General features: G+C 40.6%; 1 protein-coding gene across 6 annotated transcripts in view; it reads left to right on the forward strand.

Annotated features, from left to right (window-relative positions):
- The window catches only part of IL1RAPL2 (interleukin 1 receptor accessory protein like 2), a 401,853-nt gene that overhangs the window by 109,937 nt on the left and 279,904 nt on the right, over window positions 1-12,012 (forward strand). The window contains exon 1 of one of the 6 annotated variants that reach the window (XM_026123132.2): window positions 119-200. The exons of the other annotated variants lie outside the window; for them this stretch is intronic. Coding sequence (XP_025978917.2) covers window positions 131-200 — 70 coding nt within the window. The 5' untranslated portion in view covers window positions 119-130. Of the gene's footprint in view, window positions 1-118; window positions 201-12,012 lie in introns of those variants that run through there. 6 annotated transcript variants of the gene reach the window in all.

Raw genomic sequence — 12,012 nt, forward strand, 5'->3', positions numbered from 1 at the left:
TAATCATAACTATAGAGGGTTTAAAAATAGTGTGGTCTGCTGGGAGGAAACATAAGGTGATAGTATTAATTAATATATTGTATTTATAACACAGTGTGCTTTTCTTTTACGCAGGGGAGTTTTAATTGCAATGTATTACACAGGTGGCATGGATCTGAGAGAGATGTGCCTGGCGGTGGGGACAAAGGTGCAGAGTGCAGGTGATGTGCAAGCGCTCGGGAAGAGGGGAAGGCGGCTGGAGCCGCTGGCCGGAGCAGCTGTGGGTCCGTGGCAGGCAGATGTCGCTTGTGCTGTAATACAGCAAGCCTAAATTTAAACTCTTATGTGACCCAATGTCAAGTCAAAAATGTGTTGTTGAAAGTGTATAATCAGCTCCAAGTGGCTGCCTTGTAAATCTCAAGAGTGGAAGCTGGCCTGAGGCTAGCAGCCATCTCTGCCGCATCTTTGCTTGAATGAACTTTAATTTGACTCTTTATCAAGAAAAGCACTGGGAGGAAGAAGGAGAGCGGGAAAAAAAAACCAAAAACCCAGAGTGAGTTGCTCAAAATAGGCTTGGTTTGGATAAAGCTGCTTTTGCTGGAGACTTTGCAAAGACTTTTATGTGCCTTAAAAGAAAAGCAGAAGTCCCGTTACAAAGTGTACGGATAAAGGTGAGATGAAGGGGCAGGGAAAGCTCACACAAATGCTGTGGCTCAGAATTTCAAAGCTCCTTTTGACTTTACCAGGTTGAAAGTATACACAGTACTTAAGAAAATGAAATGATTTCAAATTGGACACTTAAAATCTGGGGGCGTTTTGAAAAGCTGGCCTTGGTTTGTATTGCACAGCTTTGCTTGCTTAAGTTGCTGACAACAAGGAAATGAGCATATCTGCAAGCATCCGAGATTACACTAATCCTTGTGCTGTTTGTATGCAGAAGTGTTCGGTGAGGGAATCTGTGATTTAAACGCTATCTGAAATCTTGAGCAGCTCATGGCTGGGGAATTTTTCTGTGTCATAATGATGTGAATTCTACATTATGAAAAGAGATTATTGATGTTATGGAACTCAGCAAACCTCATCATGTCGTCCTTGATTATATGTAGTCTTACTGTAATTCGCCATGCTGGGGACCAGAGAATATTCGAGCCAGCAGTTTTTCACGAGTCACAAACAGAATAAAGTAAATAAAATAACAGTGATAAATGGAAGCATAATCTCAGGCCAGAACAGTATATTTTGAAGCAATCTGTAACTATATTTTTGGGAGATGCTTCATTCTGTTGGTGCTGAGCATAGGATAATTCAAAGGAGCCAGTTTTTGGAGTCTGTGGAGCAACCAGGCTCTGAAAGTCAAATTGCTCTTAAATGAGTCAAGTCACTTTTCAAAGCCTTGGTCTAGAAAATAGGGTTTTCACCATTTTCATGGGTGAAATATTTGGTATTTAGAAAGCTATATATTCTTATACATGTCCATATGTTGCTTTCAAATATAAAAATTTATATGAAGCAACAATGAAAATCTGTGGTGTTCCCACATTGGTAGGCTGTTTGAGTAGTCCATTCTGTTTTTCCTGAAGGAATATCAGAATTTTCTGAAAAGAAAATGCATTTAAAAGTAATGCTTAATATTGAGTATTCTAAATATGTAGGTCTGCTAGAAAAACTGTTCTTTTCCCTTTTTTGCTGGAAAAACAAGGGTGATGCAATCTCACTACGTGCATACTTGTGACGTACGTGGCCTAAAAATCAATCATGGAAATATACAGTTAAAAATTCAATTAGCTGAGTCTGTTCAGCTTATTGAAGATAAGTTAGCTTGTAGTATCTGCCCAAATAATTACTAAAATCTGATCAGTACTGTAACCTTCCCTTAGATTTTTTTTTTCTTATATAGCCTATCATTTTTCCCTCAAAGTCATCAAAGTGCTTGAGAACGTAGAATGTACTGAGACTTTCTGAAAAGCAGAAGTATAGTATCTCTGCCTGCCTTGTATGACAGTCTAGATGTTTCAGCTGAATCATGGTGTGACCAGTCTTGGAGGGCCTGGGGTAGAGAACTTGCTTCTTGTGCCACACTTAGGGTCCTCCTCGTTGCTTCATGCACTGTAAGCTCAAGCATGGGCACATGGGCACATTCATGTTTTTGGACCCTGTAACAGTAAACCCAACTAGCACAAAAACAGCCATGAAGTGTGGAACCCCAAAAATATCAGGAAGGAAGAAACACGAGTGTAGCTTTTTTTGAAGTATCTGCTACCACCTCTTGTTAGGGAAAATAGTTGGGAGCTTCTGAGAGGTACTCCAGTAGATGTTGAAGCCTGTCATAAGACTGTTCAAAAAGAAAGCTAAACTAATGTAAACCATTTGATGAAGTGTTTACCAGTAAACTTAAAAATAGCTTTAGATGTCTTCTGATCTTAGAGGCCTGCTTTTTCCTGCAAACATGGCTATTTACGTAATTGTCTTATCTTGAAACTAGGTGAATGGTTACAAAAAGCTTTTTTTCCCCTTTGACATCCATATTGGAGGAGAAAATTATGTTAAATTCCCTTTAGCTTAAAGCTAATTAGAGTTAATAATGAAGTCTTTGTTCTCGTATGCTGGTTCTCCTATGACTGCGCTAATTACAGAATCGTAGAGGCATCTGTCTGGGCGATTGTTGGGCTGAGCACGAAGCCGAGCCCTGTCGAAGCCGTGAATGAGGTCCAGTCTGTGTGGCTCCAGCGCCAGGTGCAAACCCTCCTCCCGGCTCTCATCTTACGAACGGACCGGACCCGGGGCCCGTGGGGGAACACCGACACGCTCAGTGCGTCTGAAATCATTACCTGCCTCTGCAGGTTGCAGTCGGAGCGGTCCTTATTTTCAGATAAGTGCTAAGCTTGGGAAAGAGCCTCAGCGATATCAGGCGAAGAGGTTAAAAAGGTCTGGTGATATATTGTCTTGTGCTTCTGTCTCTTCATTCATTTAGTTGCAGCGGACCTGCCCGAAGGTAAATGAGCCCCTGAGCTCCTTGTGGGCATGGGTGAGGAAAGAAAAGATATGGTGTAGTGGGTGAACGCGTGTAGATGACACATATATGACTGTAACAGACTACAGGGCTTTGATCTCTCGAGTGAGAGTTCAGTGTTTGTGAAGGCAGGTAATGGATCCGAGAGGCCTGCGCCCAGATGCTACATTTACTCAGTCAATAGGAATGAAACGGGAAATGAAACTGCTGCTTTTTGCGAGTTCTTTTAAAGCTGAAAGCTTTGAAGGTCAGCCCCACTGGAGTGACATTTTAGCCGAGGGGAGCAGAGAAGAGATCGTTTTGTGAGTGAAGCGGAGATAGTCATGACCTTAATGGAGTTGTAAAAGCAGAACAAGTCACTGTGGAAGTGAATTGCCAAATGCAAGGAAGGGTTTTATATTAAATTTGGAACAAAACAAGCAATCAAGAAAAATAATTTGAATGCTGCTCATTTCTTTTTGTCAAAAGGAAAAGCACAATATTGAAATTGGCTTATTTTTTCAAAAATGGTTCCTGTTTGGTATTCGTCATTAAAACAGACTTTAACTTCAGTTGCTCTGATAAAGGAACAAAATTATATCTTACCACTGAGGACCATAACATGCAGTGCTAGATATTATTCTGTTCTTTTCTGATTATTTTCTTCACAGAGGTAATTCTGTCATTTGTAAAGGACCTGTTGGAAATCTGTAAATTCGGAGGGAAGGGGAATTTGACCACGTTAGAGTTCGTTCAAGGCAAGCTTTTTTGAACATCTGAAAAATGATGAGAATTTTGTACCTGAAGTCCTGCTCTCCAGTAGAGCTCCTACGCAATTTGTTGATGGCTGGCAAAACCCAAGAATGGGTCCTACGTTCTCTTCTGATGGTGGCTGCTCTAAGGATACTGAAACATCTGTGGGGAAAGCTGTTGGGATAATTACTGTTACAGCAGTATCTAAAGAAGAGCAGTGCTCCAAAAGCCAGAATCTCCAAACTGAGATGAGATGTCTCTTTTAAAGACATGTTTAAGATCAAGCATAAATTAGCAGATGTGATGCAGGAACTGTAGAGCAGTGCTTGTGTTGATGACCTGGTAAATGTGAACAACACACAGAAGAGAAATTGTCTCTGTTTGAAACTTACCCAGGCTTAGAAATGTCATGGTCACTTGGGCACAGGTAGAATCCCCCTTAATCCCTTCTGCTTTACTGTGCTAAAATTTGTTTAGTTTATCTTGCTTTCAATTTACTTTTCATTAACAGTTGAAAAGATTTTTTTAGCTCCCACCATATTTCATTTTTGCTTCTAGCTGAAATATGAGCCCTCCAGACATGAATTAGCACTTTTAAAACATAAGAGATGATTTGTCAATTTTTTGTTAAAAAAAAAAAAACAAACCTAAATTATGAGTGCTGTTTGTATTTTGAGTCTTCTTTGCCCATCTCCGGATATTAACAGCCAAGGCCACGGTCCAGGGTGCATTCTTTCTCATTGAGTGCGCAAAACATGGGTATCATGTAAGAGCTAACTTTTCCCCAGTACAGACCAGTATACGGCTATCATAACATTGGTGCTGGTCTGCAGGAAACAGAATGACTTTGGCAGACTGACCAACCTTTGCAGTTCAGCTTAATCTACATGCCCAATTCCCCATGCCACATTTCTCTCACGAGCGCTGCTTGCTTCACGGCTCTGCTCCTAAAGCCTTCACATCATTGTGGAGCAGAGCGCTGAGGTGCATTCCTTCTCCGTGCAAATGTGACCTTCCAACAGGGCAAGCAAAACCAGTGTTACCTATGCTTGAAATTGTGACAAACTGTCTTCAGAAGAACAGCTACTACTTGAATGCCTTTCCTTATCACTAATAGCCATCTTTCTTGCATTGTAATTGCTGCTTGGAGAAGACTATTGATTTATAGAGCTAACTATCTTACAACAAAGCAAAAACCATTATTTTAATGAGACAGTAAAAAATCCCTTGTTGCTAAGAAGAGATGCTTTGGCTCTGCTCGGAAGCAGGAGACTGCCGGTCCAAGCGAGGAAAGATGCTTAAGAGCAGACCGGGGCTTCATTGCTTACTGCTGAGACTGCTGGTTTCAGGGCTACACAAAAGCCTGATTTCACATATTCTGCCCCGGGTGCAACTTTACATTGTCTAATAGGAAAGCAAGGACAGCACATGAGATTTCTGTATACTAAGAAGGAAAAAAATCAATTTTAATCCCAGGAGTAGAGGGCCATTGAGGTAGAAGGTCACTAAAGATTAGCAGTTGTTCTACAGCACTGAAACCTGGCAAGGAGTTCCTGGGAAGATAAAAAGCCATGAGCTGTGGAACAAAACCTGTGTGTCAGGGCTTTGGTATATTGTTAGGGGAAGGATCACTCACAAGCACAGCTGGACTGTGCAGGGCTTGGATTTCAGGGGGAAGAAGGAATTTGTTTTGCACAACATTTATTAATTGCCTCTAAAATAGGAGAGAATGGGGATTTGAAATTAAAAAAAGAACCACGGATCCTGCTGTTGTGCTGATTGAAGCACATTATTTTCAGTCTTTACGTATACGTATCCTCATTCCTGTGAGCAGCTCTGTAGCAGTCTCACTGTGGACAACGTGTTTGTAAATGTCCCGGTGCAACTGAGGATGGTCATGTTCTCAGCCTGCCTGCGGGGTTTTGAACATCCGTAGGAAGTCAAGTGCGCTCTGCTAGACGTGCATACCTTCTTAGACAATACTTCCTTCTTCAAGTCTGCCCCCGCTTGTTCGTTGCTTATATTGACCATTTTTTCTCATTTCCTAATCAGCTGTCCCTCTCTCAGCTCTTTCTTACTTCACTTGCTTTTAAAACCCGCTTGTTCAGAAAGGAAAATGTAACCCTAGAAAAGGCATGTTTGCATGCAGGCTGGTGATGGCCGAGGTTGATTCTTGTCTCTGCTGCGTTGTGTGTGCCTGTACTATGATTGCCGTTCTCTGTAATATGGACATACATATAGGCCACGTGTGTACATATGAACTGTTTTAAAGTATTCTGAAGAAGGTATCCTATTGTGAATGTTTTTGTTGTTATAAAACTTAACATTGTAAATGCAGACTACAGCATGTTGATAACTCAGCAGAAAATAGTGGCTATCTGGTTGAATCAGTAGGAAAAATGGAATAAATACTCAGCTGTCATTGGTAAACTGGCAGCTAATAGCTTACTGAGAGTAAGGGCCACTGTAAATCTGAAAACTTGGAAAAAGAAAAGAAAAAAGCCTAGTTCAAATGTAAAGTGATTGCTGTGAAAATCAATATTCAGTAAGATGGGGACTGGCTAGTCTTCATTTGATGCATGTGCAGAGCTGTTGTTTTAACTTTACAGCAAACTGAATGGACTCATCGGGGGAAAACCCCCTTATTTTGCCTCTGTTTTGACCTGTGACGTTGATTCTCAGAACAGTGCGACTGGTAGGAAATAGCAGCTGGGGTCTAAGCTCTCCTGATGATGTGGGTCCTTGAGCTGAGATGGGAAAGAAATGGTTTTTCAGGTAGACTATTTCCGCTTTACAAGGAAACACTGATGATTAGTAAGATTTGTCATATGATGTCTACTTTGAGGACTTTTGAGGGAGTTTAGATATCCTAATAAGAGCTTTGAAAAGAGCCAGAAACCCAATTGCTCACTGTCTATTCATATAACCTTGCGAAAGGAAGGCTCCTGAGGGAAAGTCAAAGAACTTAAAGGGAAATTATATACCTACCTAGCTTTAGAAGCATTAAACAGCTTTCTTCTTCATTATCAAAGAGTGATAATCAACTTTCTTCTTTGTGACAGAAGTAGCTGTAAAATAGTTCTTTTCTCTCCTACCCTGCCTTTTTTCTTATGTATTTCATTAAAGTTTATTTTGCCTGTACATGCCACACCTGCTCCAGTATTAGAGTGGATGGAGACATTATTACATAACCGTTTTAAAAATCTGCAAAGTTTCTGTTCTCATACACAAAACTGCACTTACTTTTTTAGCACCTAAGATATTTTCTTTTTGAAAGAGTTTATACAAATAAGATGATACATTGTAAAATAAGGAAACTGAGTGGCAAAACAGTCCTGAAAGACAGATTATTATTTCTTACAAACAAACAAAATCTTGAGGCTAAATTTTTAATTGCGTGTGAAATAGATCACTTTCCTGAGACCTAGAATGCTGTTTTTATCAGCCTATAGATGTCTCTAAATAGAAAATGTATTCTTCTTAAAGATACTGACTATGTCAGGCTAAAAACCCCAAAACATTACTTACTTAATTTTCTGACTTAATTTTCTAACAGCATAGTACATTGAAAAATTTTTCAAATCCTGGCTTTAAGAGCTATATGGGTCTCTAACTCCCACTGATTTCTCAATGAGTCTATTTCCCAATGAAATCAATGGGAATTAGGCACCTGAATGGCTTTCCAAGTCTGGCTTTAAATTTACTTTTTGCTCACTGGGGTGACTGACTGGAGCTGTGTTTCGTAGGCTCAGAGGCCGAGTTAGGCTGGTCAGTTTCAATTCTGTTTCTAGTCAGTTTCGCCCGGGTCACCTGCCACCACCCGGTGCAGGGCCTGGGCTGGAGGAAGGCTTGTTCGCTTCCAGCAGTCGTTTTCATGTCACTTATTTGTTTCTAAGGAGTTGGAAAGGCTTCTGTTGGTTTTAAGGCTCTGGAAGAACTTAATTTGGGGACAGATTTGATTAACATCAGGAGCAAAGTATCCAAACTACTTTTCACCCCGGTGCAAATTGCCCCGAACTGGAGAGAGCTTGATGTGGTTATGCCACTGCTGCAGCTGGATTAGAGGAGAATATGGCTTCTGGCTCCAGTCATGTCAGTGGTAAAATTACACTGTTTCCAGTGACTTTTTGGAAGTGCATCCGTGCAGTGGGACATTCTGGATGACTACCCTACGCTTGACCTCCGATACAATACAGGGTGTGTAGTCATGTGTAATATGGGAACAATGTCCTAGTTAAGACACATCTTGATAGCTGATTTTAATTAAAGACCAAATTGCTGTAGGAATTTAGTTTATTCTTTTCTGAGGGAAATGGGTTCTGCTGTTAGGAAGTGACTGTTTGCATCAAGCTAATTATAATACGATGACTAAAATGTTTCAGCTCAAGCCTGTGCTTCAGCAGTCAGAACATTGATTTTTAGTGTATCAGAGGCTTACACTACAGATGTATCAGCACAGGCACAAAATGATCTGTGGGAGTTAAAGATCTTTACTGTTTCTTTTTTTATTAGTAATAGGGAGACTATTTGACTCAGAATTACTATTGCAACCAAGTAAATAGCAAGGACCTTTACATTGAGTACATCTGTACGTTGAGTGGTGTGTTCCACTTTGATATATGATGGGAGGCAGCTTCTTTTTGGTGTTGGTCAAATGTCACATTATCATGTTGTATATCTCCTTTAACAACCTAACACTTCCCTACCCTCTTTATAACCACTAGTAATATTTGTGATGACCAGTATATCAAAATGTACTCAGCTCATGGATTCATTAAAAACACAAGTACTGTGTCTAAATAGATTTAAACTAAATGCAGCAGATGTATTGTTTTGCCCTATTTCTGCCCCATAAGGTTGTGCAAAGGAGATAATCAAGGATAAGCATGGAACATAGCCTTTAGCAAGGAAGAATACAACAGACTTGACTCTTCAAGTTTACCACAATTTTACTGTCTCTCAGATAGAAAGAAGTACAAGATGATCTCCTCTGTACTCCTCCATAGGGACGCATGTTTATTTTGTTTATATGACCTTTTTAGTTTTCCTCTCCATTGAAAGGCACAGTGAGATTTCCCTACAAGGAGAGGGGGTTTTGCAGAGGTTGTCCCTGATAAAAACCTACTTTTAATTTCCTGTTTGTTTTACAAAAATAGAAAGTTTGGGATGACATTCTGGCTTTCAATGAAGTCAGTAAGATTTCACCCTTTGCTGGACAGAGAAATGTGTCAGTTTTTGTTCGTTTGTTTTTGCTTGAATAGTAGTAACCCCTGAGGATCCTTGTCTGCAAAAGTTGGGGGAAATGGGAATTTAAAGCAACACTAAAAGTAGTGGTTGCTGTAAAATACTCCTGTACATAGTCAGATGTATTTCCGGAAAGGTAGCTTGTGTACACATTTTTGGAGTAATACGGTAAATGACAGTCTTCCAACTATACTCATTTCACATGTTCAGCAGCACTGTCTCATGTCAGTCTTTGTAATCCCCTGAATTTTAGCCATGCAGAAGGTCAGTTTTGTTGTTATTTACACCCATCTGTCTTTCCTTACTTCAGGGTAATAGCAGACAGAGAGGTCACCTGGGTCTCACCCCATAAATTAGAAATAAAAATTGCTTACATCCAGTGGTCTGACATGGAGGAGAATAAAGCAGTGGCCCGGCAATTGCCGCTGTTGGCTTCACCTTCTGTTGACAGAGGAGACCGTCAGGGTGGCACTGTTTTGCCTCTGTCTTCGATTGAGGGCTGCTGTTGATGGCAATCACTTCCACCTTCCTGAAGGAGGGATCCCCAAAGATTCATCAGTCAATGTTTTTTCATTACCACATTCACAGGAGAAAAGAGGGTTCTGGAATAGCTTTAGTCACATCAGTCTGATTACTGTGCTTTTGCAATTTATCTTCTCTGTTCCAGCAGTCTAATGTTGAGTGATCAAAATGTAAGTTTGCTATAGGAGAAAATTCTTTGCAGCCCTTCCCTGAAACGTGACAGGGAACAAGTTGGGCATCCTGAGCAGGACTGGTGCAGCATGTGGCTGTATAGTTTTGACTACTGCTGTGCTCACAACCCAAGTAGGCTTTTTGTTCATAAGCCAAACATTTTGTATTACTGTTTTTATTGTTCAGAGTGTTTTATCTATATCGTTATCTGATATGACTCCAGGTAGTTTTGTTTGCTCTGGCAGATTAACCAGTGTGGATTTCTGTGCAGCAATTTTTCATGTGTTTTGACATGTGTATCTGACATTTTTATCAATTTTTACCAAGACCAGATTTGGAGAATCTTAATCACAGTATTTGTTCTGGAGCTGTCTCTCTGTGTGAGCCCCTTCACACGAATCCTCTTCCCTGCTGCCTGAGGGACCTGTGCTCTCTCGAAGGGAAGGTTTGATTTTTCTCATGCTCTGGTTGACCAATTTATTAAAATCCTGGCATTAGTCCATCATTAATTGTTTTTATTACATTAAAGCACAAATACCCTGACTGAGATCGAGATCCCGCTGGGCAAGCAGAGAGAAGCCCTGCTGTGGTACTTACAATTCAAGTAGGGAAAGGAGGGTCGAGAGCCAAAGGCCCAGATAGGTCAGGTTTTTTGCTCACGATCACATTAGGAAGACCACAGTAGAGCTGGGAGTGAAATCCAGGTCTCCTGGCTTTCAGACCACAATATTGCTGTTGTTCTTTGCTCAACCGTTCTGATTTCATGCAGCCCCCAGGAATCATTCTGATTTTGGTAATGAATTTTTCACACGGTTGTGATGTTCTCTGCTATAAACTTTTGTGCCTAGGTGAGCTAGACCTTTCCTGCCTTTGTTTTTGCTAGACCTGGCTGAAAATACATGTGAATGAGTTGTTAGGTGCAGCAGCTGGATCAGATTTTGCATCAGGGGTACTTTCCCCAACTTGTTCTTTTTGTACCATTCAGAGTTTCTCTTCTGTTCAGTCCCTGTGGGACAGCCAAGGTCTTTAATTTTCCTCATCCCCAATGGAAGGAGTTAGTCAATCTGAGGTTCATTCTGTCCATCTAATAGAGAATAAAGGTAGCAACTTCCTAAGGCGGGATGTAGGCAAATTGTGCAGATTACAGGACGATCTCCCTTAGATGTTGTTCCTGGGATTATGGTTGATTCCCCTGGGAAGATTATTCCCTATTTCCTGGAGGCTCGTAGAGAGCTGCGCACTGGTATGATCTCTGCTAGGTCCTGGGAGTTAATGACTGCAGTCTGACTTCATGAAGCTGGACACTCACTTTACCTCTTTAATTTGCTTCCAACAATTGTTGTATCCTGCAGTACTCAATCTTTAGCGCTGTGCTGCAGGGAATAATCAGTTTAATGATCCTACTGTTTGCTTTGGGCTTCTGCTGCGCACCGAAAGGTTTTGTCCCATTAGCAACACTAACGTTGCTGCTCTGCCACTGAGAATATATCTGTCTACCTCCTTGGATATGCTGCTTTTTCAAAAGGAAGAGGAGGAATGATGAGAGATTTTCTCACCTTCATACAGCCCGAGTGAGCTTCTTGTTCATGCCTCCTTCACCTGTTTCCTTCATCCTTTTTTCTGGAGCTGCCTGAGACCTATTTCATTTCTGTCTTTCTCAGTTGCTTCCTCTCTTGAGAGGGCACTGAAAGAATAATAGCTATGTTGGAGAAGTAAAGAGCAAAACTGGGAGCAAAGGCTGTGGAAATAGGAGAGGTTACAGAAGAGGTGCATCAGGACACAGCATGAACAGAATTTGAGAGCTTCCTTTTGGCTCCTGTCTTGAAAATGGCTTAAATAATTTAAACCTATAATGTTTGTAACATCTTTACTGTTTCAAGTACTTCAGTGATTTGAACAAACTGTGTGAGTTTGTGTATGAGGAGTCTTTATCTCTTTTGTTCTAACTTATTATTTGGAGAGTCCTAATGAGCCTTGATTGTGCTTAAGGCTAATAGCTATCCAAGCGATTCAGAGTTGTGGGGAACAATTATTTGTGAGTGCATTATTGCTTTATCTTCATTACTGCCAAAATCTGAAGGGTGCTATTACTGTAAGCTGACTATAATAGGTTGTATCTGATTTTCTTTTAATTAGTGAAATGTTACCTCCTGAAATATTGGTTAATGTCAACTAAAAAAGCAGTGTAAGATATGTCTGATGTAGTGTTGCTGGGATTCCTGTCTGCCTGAATAAAATCAGGAAAAAAAAAAAGACAAAGTAAATTTGTTCTTGATTATTTTGTCTTCCTCCACACTTCTTGAATGAGTAAGTGCCCAGAATGACTGAAATGCCTTGATTGCTGATGAAGGTTA

The sequence above is a fragment of the Dromaius novaehollandiae genome, chromosome 11 (assembly GCF_036370855.1).
Source record: "Dromaius novaehollandiae isolate bDroNov1 chromosome 11, bDroNov1.hap1, whole genome shotgun sequence".
Classification (NCBI taxonomy): domain Eukaryota; kingdom Metazoa; phylum Chordata; class Aves; order Casuariiformes; family Dromaiidae; genus Dromaius; species Dromaius novaehollandiae.